Raw genomic sequence first — 12,083 nt, forward strand, 5'->3', positions numbered from 1 at the left:
CTTTTGCTTTCTTGCCTTGGTACAGTTAAACACATATCAGTGTCACCCTTATTTTGCTATTGTTTTTAAATAAATTATTGGCTATTGTAGAAAAATCAAAACATGACAATCACACAGATTTTGGTGCAATTTTTTAAATTTGGATTCTGTGCAGGATACTTTTTTCAGAGATATGTGTAATACAGTTGAAAAGAAAGTACATAAAAGCTAGGGTTTTATTGGGTGGGAGGACTCTGCATTCATTTTGTCACTTTTCCTAGTTTGGTTTGTTTACTAAACCTTTTTTTCTGTGCCAGTATATTAAATCTGTATTTTGTATAGTGCATATGCAGTTGACTTTTTTCCAGTTGCATAGAGTGAGAAATAAATGTTTAAGATTTTATAGCTCTATTTTCGATCTCTACAAACAAAATATTGAACATCTAATTAATAAGTATACTTCATTATTTTGGGATGCTTAATATTTCCCCGTGGCTTAGAAGCATAATTGCATAGTTTAGATGCATAATTTGACATCTACCAGAGAGGATCCTGTGTGGAATAGAAGTAGACTAGTTTCAAAGAGGACCAAATTAAGCATGAAGCATATTGCTGGGGCTTGTGTTTGGAACAACTATCTTGTTCTTCTTTTCTCCCATGAAATTATAACGTGTTGTCACAATAGATTTCACACAGATGACTCATCGAGCTTTTCTTAACATAGCATCTCAAGAATATATAAAATTCTAGTATGAAAATAAAAATCTGCCAGATAAAAAAGCACACTAACAATTCATCACACAAGAGCATTATAGACATAATGTTGGGCTACATAGATGTGATTGATTGAGTGTGACTGATGACGTAAGTGAACTTTTGGATGTAACAAAAATAGAAATTATATTTTTCAATTAATTTAATACAGATTTTTAAAATTTGAAGAGTCCTCTAAGAGAGCTGTACATGCTTGTTATATTCACTACCTGCTGGATCAGTAACATCCACTTTTGTTGGCATCTCCAAATTTAGAAATGGGAGAGAGCAGTAGCATGCTGATTTGCAGTTTTAGGCCACCAGAAATTACATAGAACATTCAGAATTTTTTAATACACACTGCCACAAAGTATATGTTAGGCTAGTGTCTTCAATAACTGTCTCCATGCCTGATCACCCTTCGCGTCTACCGAATAGAAAATTGCCCTAATTCAACCAACGGAAACCCTTTAGTTTTACTCATCCGCTTCATGTTGTAAGTTTATAATTTAGCTGGGAGAAAGTATAGCTTTGTTGCTAATTGTGTGTTAGGGAATTGATAGTTATTATATGTATTATTTATAGTGCTGGATTATAAAGTTTCAAGCTTCAAAAATGTGTTTTGGAATGGATGTGGTAAAAAAAAAATGTCTGGCCCATTTGCCTCACCAAGCCACCTGAATCACTTAGAGTTATGAAACCTGGTCTTTGTGTTCTCTATATACAGTGCCAGCCAAAAGTTTGGACACACTTTCTCATTGAAGTGAATGGGAAGGTGTGTCCAAACTTTTGACTGGCACTGTCAGTCAGCATCCACTCAGTAGCCAGTAAATTACAGCAGACACTTCTGTTCCTGAATCAGTGACTGTGTACACCTACACCAGCCCAACCTTGAATTTGGAACTTCCATATAGTAAGCCTCTTTTCGTCTCTTTGCAGGGAAGTTCCACCTGACCTCCAAGATAGGGCGCATTGAGAAGAGTGTTGAAGCACACAAAGGAGCTGTTTTGGCCGGCAGATGGAACTATGATGGGACTGCTCTCATCACAGGTAAGACTGATAGAAAAATACATGATTTCTTCATATTTTCATCGACATTTATCAAATACTAACTTAATCTGTTTTAAATTTTTAAAAAAAGGTTTAAATAAAATTTTATATTTTTTTTTCAAATTCAGTTACATACATGTTGATCTGTTTCTGTACTTCTGCATAGCTGGAGAGGATGGGCAGATCAAGATCTGGTCCAAAAGTGGTATGCTGCGCTCAACACTAGCCAGCCAAGGTAAGGCTAGAGACCCAGCTTTAATTGACTGAATTTAAGCCACATAACTGTGACTAGTGCTTGCAGGAAACTGTTGTTCATAATTATAAATGATCACAAAACAATTTATATATGATCATTGAACCAAATACTAATGAATGGAATAGAGCTCATTCATTTGTTATGCACTCATTATTTACTCTGTGTGCAACTAGCACAATATTGGTTACAGTTTCCTTGCTTGATAGACTGAATGGTAAAAGTAGAGCTGAACAATTATTTTTATATCAAAATCTTAAAGAGTCCAGGTTTCAAATTGCGTTAGCGCTGATATTAATAATAGTCTACATTATTTATAGTGTAGTCTTAACATGTTCTAACACGCAGCCTGAAATGACAGCTGTCGCTGTAGCTAATGATCGCTCATTCAGTGAGTTGGCCAAACCACAATATGAAACTAGCGATGTCATCCAAAGATGGTTTCTGTATCATTTTTATTTTTGAAAAATATTATATTCTTAAAGACCAGGCGAGTGCAGAGTCTTTGTGTTAGTATTTGATGTAGGTGATTGCATCTTGTTTTTTTCAGACAAGGAGTTAGTTAGCCACTAGCTTGGTATACTTGCAGATTGAAAATGACAGACAAATAGACTTTAACCTTGAAACATGTCATTGTTTAAACGTATCACTTTAAATCCACTATGTGAAGAATTTGACATTTTTTCGACCTTAAGGCAATATTTTCACATTAAAACTTTTGTGCATACATAAATATGAAAGCTCAAACACTGTTCACAATCTTGTCTACTGGATAAACTCATCCATCATAAAGTAACTTGTAACCAACTGTAAATATTAAGACAAACAGTAGTAATAACCCAAACCCTAGAGCTGTATGCACAGTGGTTAAAGTCCATGTTCATTTCTAGATATAAATCTTGGTTCACATAATTTGAATGTGCATGTGAGAAGGGGACTATTTGAGTTTTAGCCATAGCAGCTGCCAGGCATCAGCAGCCATGTGAAGCCAGTCACCGACCAACCAGCTGCAGGCATTTAGTAAACACAACACAACACACCACCACCAATTACACCCTCTCTGTCTCTCTCTATCACATATATGCATAGTACTGATTGTTTTTGCCCCTTTTGGTTTAAAAAAAGCGTCTCTTGTGACAGAGAAAAAGAGCAAGAAGCCGAGACCTGATAAAGATACTAGGCGCTCAGAACTTCAGCTTTATTTGTGTGTATAATTTCTTCTTCTCAGTGCTATGACACGCAAGTTCACCTCCTCATCTGGCTCCTGTTTGACACCAGACTTAGATTAACCGCCCCTGTAAATGGGCCTTGCAAGTCCTCCCTCACACAAGGTCCCAGATGACAAATGTATTGCCACACCTTACATATTGTTTGATTTTATTCTTCAGACTTTCATTCTACATTTAATATTATGCTTTCATTATAAAAGTGTGTGCATGGTCGTTGCGTTCATGTATGTGTGTTTGAACTGGCACGCAGGCTGAACGATCTGCAAGATTCATTTTTTATGCTGAAGCTGCTTTTTTATTCAAGCCAGATTATTTACAATGACAATCAAGGAGGAAATGTTTTTTTTTTGTCTCTTTCCATGGCTTTGTGTTTGTGTGGTGTGAATGTGTTGGGCCTATTGGGATGTAATTGTGCTCAGTACAACCAAAAGCAGAGTCGGTCTTCCAGTCCTTTTTTTTTATTTTTAAATGAAAAGCACCATAAAGTTTCAAAGCTTTATAGCAGTGGAGTTTTATTAAAAGCCATAAAAAAAGACTCCTAATGATACATTTCTCTATCCAGCATTCACATTACAGATGGCTTACTTATTAATTGATTCATTGTGCTGTTTGACTTATTAAGTATTTCTTCTCAGTAGTGAAACAGAAAAGAGATGAGTGGTGGATGAACGGTGGCTTCTAGGGAAATGGATGGCACACTCCTGCTGAATGACGGGTGCTGTGAAAACTTGGCAAGAGAACAGCAATTGAGCCCGAGTATGTAGGAACATTTTCCCTTAACTGGCTGTTTGAAGAATGAGCTGCTGAACAGACCAACAGATTTGTAGAACACCTGGATATGTATGTATGTGTATATATATATATATATATATATATATATATATATATATATATATATATATATATATATATATATATATATATATATATATATATAGCACTGCCACAGGGATGCACCATCATCCACATGGCTCTCAGATCACTGCAGGTGTTGCCTCTCCTTAGAGCCCAAAACAGGCTGTGAGGTGTGTCCTCCTTGGGTACTATGACCCATTTTAAGAGAGACAGAGCTCTAGGAAGAGGTTGGAAGTGAGCAAGAGGCAGTACAGAGGAACTTGTCTCAACCCCTCTCATCGCCTTTGTCAGATTTAGATCATGTGACCAGTTGGCATTTGTGAGAAACCACATGCACCTGGAGCAGGGTTAAATGTCAGGCCCACCTCCCCTACACACACGCGTAGCCACAACCCAACTCATATGCACATTTTCCCCAACGCATGTGCACTGTAGAGGTTAGGCAGGTTTGCTCAGCTGGTGTGCCTGCAAGCTAAGTGCTGTTTCATTGGCTGAATGATGAGGAGATCTCTGACTCTGAGGGAATGTGAGAGGAGGAATTAGCAAAGCTGTATCCTAGAGCTATTGTTCATATCAACTCCTAGTTTGTCAACAAAAGAGGGAGAAATTCTTACACACACAATTTAAATTCACATCTTTTTAATATAACCTAAGATAAGTATCAGAGTTCACTAAATTAATTTACTTACATTATTCGCTGAAGCTCAATAAATTGTTCTTGGGTTGAAAATAATGCAAATTGTCATTTTCTGTTTATCCTCTAGGGTCTCCTGTGTATTCTGTGGCCTGGGGTCCGGACTCAGACAGAATCCTTTACACATCAGGTCGACAGCTGGTCATCAAGCCTCTGCAGCCCAGCGCTAAAGTCATACAGGTGCACTAACTTTATTTATTCTTATGTACTTTGGTTGTTGTTTTAAGAGGTCAAAAATCTTTTGTAGCTGCTTAAGATTAAAATGAATGAAAGTTTTGAAACACTATTTTTTAAAAGTTATGGTAATTGACTTAAAATCATGTTAAAACTTGATACATAGACCACATGTGACTCACCTCTATTTATGGTCATTGCATATGGGATTTAATTTCAATCATTTCTTGGTAACATGACCCAGTGACTCCAAATTAATATTGTTAACTTTTACTATACTAAGGCTACATGGAGTATATGTCATATGTTACCATAATATGCTTAATTTTTACAAATCAGTCAATATCAACACTGAGGAATTCTGCTGCTTTGTCCAAAAGTTTCATGGTGAATTAATGACTTCAAATGAATGTGAAAATGCAGACAAATGGAGCACAGCTCTTTATAAACTGATCAAATTTTCCTCATTGCATAAAAAAGTTTTAATGAACAATTGAAAAATTGAAATGAAAAAATATTAATAATGAAAAGATTATTAATAATAATCTGCCTAGTCACCACTACAGTATTTAATGAGCAGTTTCATTTCACTTGTCTCTGTTTGCCTTGTTAGTGCCAATGACCTGGCAAGAGAGGCCAGGATCTTCCTAGTGGCACTGGCAGGTAGTGGCACCTCATTGGCAGCTTTTAGCACCGCAGTGACAGCCTGCGGCACCTCAGTGACAGTGGCACCTCAGTGGCAGCCTATGGCACCTCAGTGGCAGCCTGTGGCACCTCAGTGGCAGCCTGTGGCACTCTGTTGGCAGCTGAAAGACACACTGTTAACTAGGGTGGGGCCAAATTTCCTGTTTTGTTTTCACGACACGTCAGCAGCCGTAAGTCTGTTTTAGGATGGTTGTTGAGCAACCATGTTCTACTTTTTTGTTTTTCATTCATTTTATGTAATTACTTCCACAAAGGAGGTTATAATTTTGCCCGTTTTGAAATAAAAAGGAACACAAATACCCTTTACTAATAATTACTTTTATAATCACTTATAACAATCAGCTATAATAATGAAAAACAAATCCTCCATTTTATTTAAGAGTGAAATTGTGTTATGTAAACATAATTGTGTGAACACGGTGTGATGGCTTGACTGAGCTGTGTTTGAACTTCACTGAAGTTATGAGGAAAACCCAGAAAATGTTGGGCTGATTTATTCCTTGCCCCACACCCACATTGCTTACATTAATTTAAAAAAAAAAAAAGTATAAATAACATGTAGGCTACTTAACCTCTTAAACTCTACAAAGATGCGGGTGTCCTTTGCTGACATTACTGTCTTTCAGAGGCTGTAGTGGGCTCTGTCTTAATGCTAGAGTGAAGATTCTGGTATCATCTGCAACTAGATGACGGCATCCAGGCATTCATTGTTACCAACCATGTCATGCTAGCTTGTCAGGAAGAGGCTGGATAACACTCCAAATTTAGGCTAAATTTTGGCAAGGGAAAAACAGGCATGGTCAAAGGGGTCCCCTGACCTCTCACTTCAAGATATCTGAATGAAAATGGGTTCTATGGGTACCCACGAGTCTCCCCTTTAAAAATATGCCCACTTTATGCTAATCCCATGGTGTTTTGGGCAAAAACCATGGCATTTTTATTGTGCAGTATAAATGTGTTATTTTCGCCTATTCTAAAAATGGTGTACTTGAATATTTCTGGGGATCCCTTAACAGTCTTGGAAATGCATAATTTGGGTACGACTGGAAAACTGAGACTCTTGTGGATTCAATGAGCCCACTTGTATTCATGTGTGATGATATTAGTCCCCACAGTAGCCATTTCATTGTAGTGAGACCATTTTTTGAAACTTGACCTCACCATATAAAATGACCTATTGTGATCTCTAGGAAAATCACAGCCTCATGAAAGTTTACAGCCACAAACTACAGACCTAGGGTATTCAGAGGATGTATGGCTTTCCTAGGTATATTGACAATAAGGGGGTTTCTAAGCAATTTCTAGAACAGTGCTCGCCATCCAATCACTGAAAATGCAATTCTTACAGAAACCTCCAAATGTCAAATGTTTCCTATGGTGGTCCTCAAGGTCTTTGGGTCTTAATGTGGTATTTTGGAAGGATTTTTGGTCATTTTTATCAATTTTCCATTGGTCAAAAATGGTTACATTTTGTACCAAACTTTATCAACCCAAAAATTGCTGCAACAACTTATGAGACATAATTGAGCATGGGAATGGTCATCATATACTTCCATAATAATGGAACCCTTTTACACTCTAAACTTTCAAAATTTGAATAGGCAGCTAACCGAAAACAATGTTTATAATACATTTATGACTAGAAAAACTTGACATACAGTGCTGAGCTACATCTCAAATGAATCACTCTTGTGGCAGCCAGTGGCACTCCTGTGGCAGTTAGTGGCACTCCTGTGGCAGTTAGTGGCACTAGCTGGAATACTTGATATCATGATATCAACTTAACATTACTGTAACCACTAAATATGTGTAAACAAGATGATATATAGCAATTAAATAAGAATATACTAAACTTATGTTTGCTCAATTACGTTTAAACCTGTGTTTACGCAATTGTGTCAACGTAATACAATGTCACTCTTACAGTAATAAGATTGAGGATTTGTTTTCAATTATTGTAGCTGATTGTTATGACAAAAAGTAAAAGTAATTATTAGTAAAGAGTGTATTTGTATTCATCTTTATTTCAAAACTGGCAAAATCATAACCTCCTCTGCGGAATTAATTACATAAAATGAATGAAAAACAAAAAAATAGTACGTGGTTGCTCAACAACCATTCTAAAATGGACTTATGGCTGCTGACCTGTCGTAAAAATAAACCACGAAATTTGGCTCCGCCCTAGTTGACAGCGAGTCTTTCAACTGCCAACAGAGGGCCATAGGCTGCCACTGTGGTGCCACAGGCTGCCACTGTGGTGCCACAGGCTGCCATTGAGGTGCCACAAGCTGCCACTAAGGTGCCACTACCTGCCAGTACCACTAGGAAGATCCCAGCCTTGCTGGACCTGGCATCACAATGCCCTTTGCCTCTTGCCAGGTCTTTATAAATGAAACTTGCCGTTAATTGATTTGCATTGCTATACAGGGGCTAAATAACAGGGACAAAAATGCAATAGATCTATATGTGTTAGAGTGCTTTAAGGGAAGGTTGCATCACTGAGGACCTTGCACACCAGTGAGAATTTTTCTTGTTCATGTATACATTCGTTTATTATTATTCTTGAAGCTGAATGGCGCCTGGGACCTTAAATAAACAGCGGAGAGTTTTATATGCGCCTTCTCAACTCTTTGTTCTCTCTCTCTCAGCTATTACCACATACGCATGCGCGGGCACCAACACACACACATGCCCAATTTCATCACCTCCCTTGAGACCCCTTTGAGACCAACGCAGTGATACGGGTTTTAACTGTGTCTGTGGTCTGTCTGAATGGGTCAACATGCTTCAGTAAACCAGGGTTGAACAAGGGTTGGATGCTGTGTGGCTTTAGTGAACATTGTGAATGTGAGGATAAACAAACAACAACAACATTTATATACTGCCACTCCAGTGTAAAAAAAAAAAAAAAAAGAAAAAAAAAAGAGCAACATAAAGAGAGAGCGAGCATGAGAGAGTGAGGGAGAACACACAAGTAAGCAATCAAGATAGAGTGAGCTTGAGAGAGAAAAATGAACTGAAACTTGTATGTAATGTTATTATCTGTGACACAAGTTGCTCAGTAACTTGTGATAGCAGTGTTAGAGGTGTGAGATCTATGCATAACTTTGTTGTGATCTGTCTCTCTCTAGTGGAAAGCTCATGATGGGGTCATTCTGAAGGTGGACTGGAATTCAGTCAATGACCTCATACTGTCAGGTGGAGAGGACTGTAAATACAAGGTGAGCAGTGTTTGGGTATACTTTTGGATGTCACTGGATCTTTTAAATTGTTTTACACTTTTCAGTCTTTGTCCCTCTTCAACAGGTATGGGACAGCTTTGGCCGTCTTCTTTACTCGTCATCGTCTCATGACTACCCAGTCACCTCTTTGTCCTGGGCTCCAGATGGAGAAGTGTTTGCCATGGGCTCCTTCAACACCCTGCGGCTCTGTGATAAGACTGGAGTAAGGAAAGCCATTTTACCTTCCATCAGTGCTTTATTTTTGAATTGTTTTGTCCCATCATGACGCTCACAATAGCAGTCACTTCAATGGTATGTCAGCAGTTGTAGAAACTTACAGATGCTCTTGTCGTTCATATATGAAATGTGGAAGTTCTTGCCTATCTGCAAAAAACACACGCAGGAGGAGGAGAGACTGAGTCTAAAAAGATGTAGCAGTAGCTTAGTACATCGAAATAAGATTAACTGGGAGATAAAAATATTGCTGAACTTTATAAATATTTATGTTACTGACCTCTTTGAGTTTCAGACTTGATGAATTCATTCAATTATTTTTAGTATTTTTGTGTAATGAAGCTTTGCTTTACTGAAAGCAGGACATACAAGTCATGTGCCACATTAGTTGGTATTAAATTATCCAAAAACCAATATTGCTTTGCACTTTCAGCTACACTCAATTCACTACCAGCACAAATACACACTTGCATTTACATTGCAATTTTAGTCCTCACTGTAATTCCCCCTTTCACACACATGACCAAGGAATGTTAAAACGTTGATGGCAATCATGTGCAATAGTGTGACAAGGAAATAGATGTTTTCATTCATAGGTTGCACCGTGTAATTCCAGTGATAACTTCCTGTTACCTTGTTAAAGTTCTGCTTGTTAGTCAGAATAGATAGAATTATTCAGATGCAGCATTATTTCATGTTAGAAGTAATTCATACAGCCTCACACAAAAAGAATATCTTTGGTGGCTATCACCTTATATTAACACCAAGAACAATTCTGTCAACATTTTACGTTCACCATGTTAGATGACACAAGACTGCATAAAACAAAATGTTGTAAGTACGTTGATCCTAAATTAATCACAGTTTAACCAAGGTCTCATCCCTGATTTTGTATACAGTTGTTGATCACATTGTAATATTTTGACATTTCTGACGTTTCTGACATTAGAAGTCTGATGTAAAATGGGTATAAGCCATCATCTTTAGTGACAAGAGCTCAGAATGCTTCTAAGTTGAATGAAGAAAAGTAGTTTGAATGTAGTTATAAGCAGCTGCCCATGACATGCTTTGAAAGATATATACTACTGTAGAGCTTCTGGAGTCCATGTACTTTCCACATATGATAGTATGCATTTCTGTTTTGTTTATCTTATTTGTTCATGCTCATTTATCAATACAACATTTATGAGTTATAGTCAGTTACATCCTTTTCCCTGAAACACACAGTATCTGTGGTTCACTGTTAGCTGTTCCAGTGCAGTGTGGTTTATATTATGTAGGCCATTATATACCTTGTGCTTTCTATACATTGTTCATCTCTGTAAACCACATTCAGCTTTAAGCCACATGTTCATGTTACCTGGTGCTGATGGTAACTGGAGTTGTAATGAGAGGGGAAATGAGAGAATGATGAATGGTAATTGTTGTTTTATTATTGCTGAACGTTTGGCCAGAAACAATATTATTTGTTCGCTGCTCTGCCCTCATGGGACGTTTTAGGGCTTCTTTACGTGGAGATGTCAGTGTTTTGCTCCATCAGACCTGTTGTAATGAAAACAAACAGCCGGGGCTGGGTTCTTGTGTGCTGATCACCAGGCATTTCATGCTCCATTTTGATTTATTTAGGATCAAATGGCTTTTTTTTCTGGAGCACTAAAACAAATGGGCTGGAGAGAGGTCTGAGCCAACACATGTCTTCTCCAGAAGGGCAAGGTGTGTGTGTGTGTACGTGTTTTGGAGAGGTTACATTAATATCATGCGTTGAGTATGAATGTTTGAAGGAAGACTGGGGAAATCCCTCAGCCTTTAGCATTACTTTTGGTTTTCTGAACCAGGGTTTACAGTAGTTTTTCGGAACAATTGCCAGATTATAGCTGTGAGCTGATGTAATCATTCAAATGAAGCCAGCTTGTATCCATTTTCTCAGTCTAAACAAAAATAAAAATGAGTGTGCTATTAAAACTATAACAAGAAGAATTGCGTACAACGTGCTCCTTTTATTTTTTGTAATGACCCGATTCACCTTACGCCCCCTATTATGGGTTTGTTTACGTGGTTGATTTGTTCCATTGTTTTGTCATTGCACCACTTGCTTTGCTGTGGTGTGCCTCAGTTAAGGCAGTGTGATGATGATGATAATTATGATGATTATGGTTCTGCCCTACTCTAACTGGAGGAAGGGTATGCTTGCCTTCTCCTCCCTAAAGCCCCTCAGAGACTGTGTGTACTGTAGCATGGCGTGGGAGGCTTGCTCAAGAAGAGGAGGGGGGGCTAGGAGGGGGGGGGGGCAGAGAAAGAGAAAAAGAGTTTAGAAAAAGAAATTCACCCTCATGGGTCACTCCATTTAAGTGTCTTTCTATGTGTGAATGTAGACATACAGTACACTCCTCACGCATCAAGTTAGGCAGTTTGAATTCATGAGCACAGTTGGGCTCTGTACTATAATAACTGTGCATTTGAGTTTACACACAAACACAGAAGCCATTGACCAATTATGAGGGCTTTACCTGTGTTGGTGCTGTGGTTTGTTTGCGGTGCAGTAAGGGTTAAGCATTCGCGAAGAGCCTTTTCAGTTACTAGCGGGACTAATGGGAAGGAGTTTCATTTTGTATCTGCTACAATGAAACCTTGCACTTTAACGTACTGCTGCTGGCTCAGCAGGATCAGTCCCGCGCATTTAACCCCTTCACCTCCCGTCCAGCCCGGCTCTCCTCTCGCCCTAAACTCTCAACTCTCTCCTACTCCTTTCTCTCTCCTCCACATTTTCTTCCTCGGCACACCACAGGGTAGATGTAGTGTGTTACCCCCCTCATTATCACCGTGGAGGGAGGGGTGAAGACACACGCACACACACACACACACACACACACACACACACACACACACACACACACGCAAAGTTTACATTGAGGAAAAAGTACTGGGAAAGAATAGTC

The 12,083-nt window shown here is 38.4% G+C and overlaps 2 protein-coding genes across 6 annotated transcripts in view; one reads left to right on the forward strand and one right to left on the reverse strand.

Moving 5' to 3' along the window:
* Positions 1 to 12,083, reverse strand: part of LOC137186186 (caspase a-like) — a 198,079-nt gene that overhangs the window by 165,487 nt on the left and 20,509 nt on the right. The gene's annotated exons all lie outside the window — the stretch shown is intronic.
* The window catches only part of ift80 (intraflagellar transport 80 homolog (Chlamydomonas)), a 44,098-nt gene that overhangs the window by 3,010 nt on the left and 29,005 nt on the right, over positions 1 to 12,083 (forward strand). For all 5 annotated transcript variants that reach the window (XM_067594886.1, XM_067594887.1, XM_067594888.1 and 2 more), the window contains exons 4-8: positions 1,672 to 1,782; positions 1,949 to 2,017; positions 4,884 to 4,993; positions 8,824 to 8,913; positions 8,999 to 9,136. In XM_067594886.1, coding sequence (XP_067450987.1) covers positions 1,672 to 1,782; positions 1,949 to 2,017; positions 4,884 to 4,993; positions 8,824 to 8,913; positions 8,999 to 9,136 — 518 coding nt within the window. The remainder of the gene's footprint in view (positions 1 to 1,671; positions 1,783 to 1,948; positions 2,018 to 4,883; positions 4,994 to 8,823; positions 8,914 to 8,998; positions 9,137 to 12,083) is intronic.

This window comes from Thunnus thynnus, chromosome 7, assembly GCF_963924715.1.
Source record: "Thunnus thynnus chromosome 7, fThuThy2.1, whole genome shotgun sequence".
Lineage (NCBI taxonomy): Eukaryota > Metazoa > Chordata > Actinopteri > Scombriformes > Scombridae > Thunnus > Thunnus thynnus.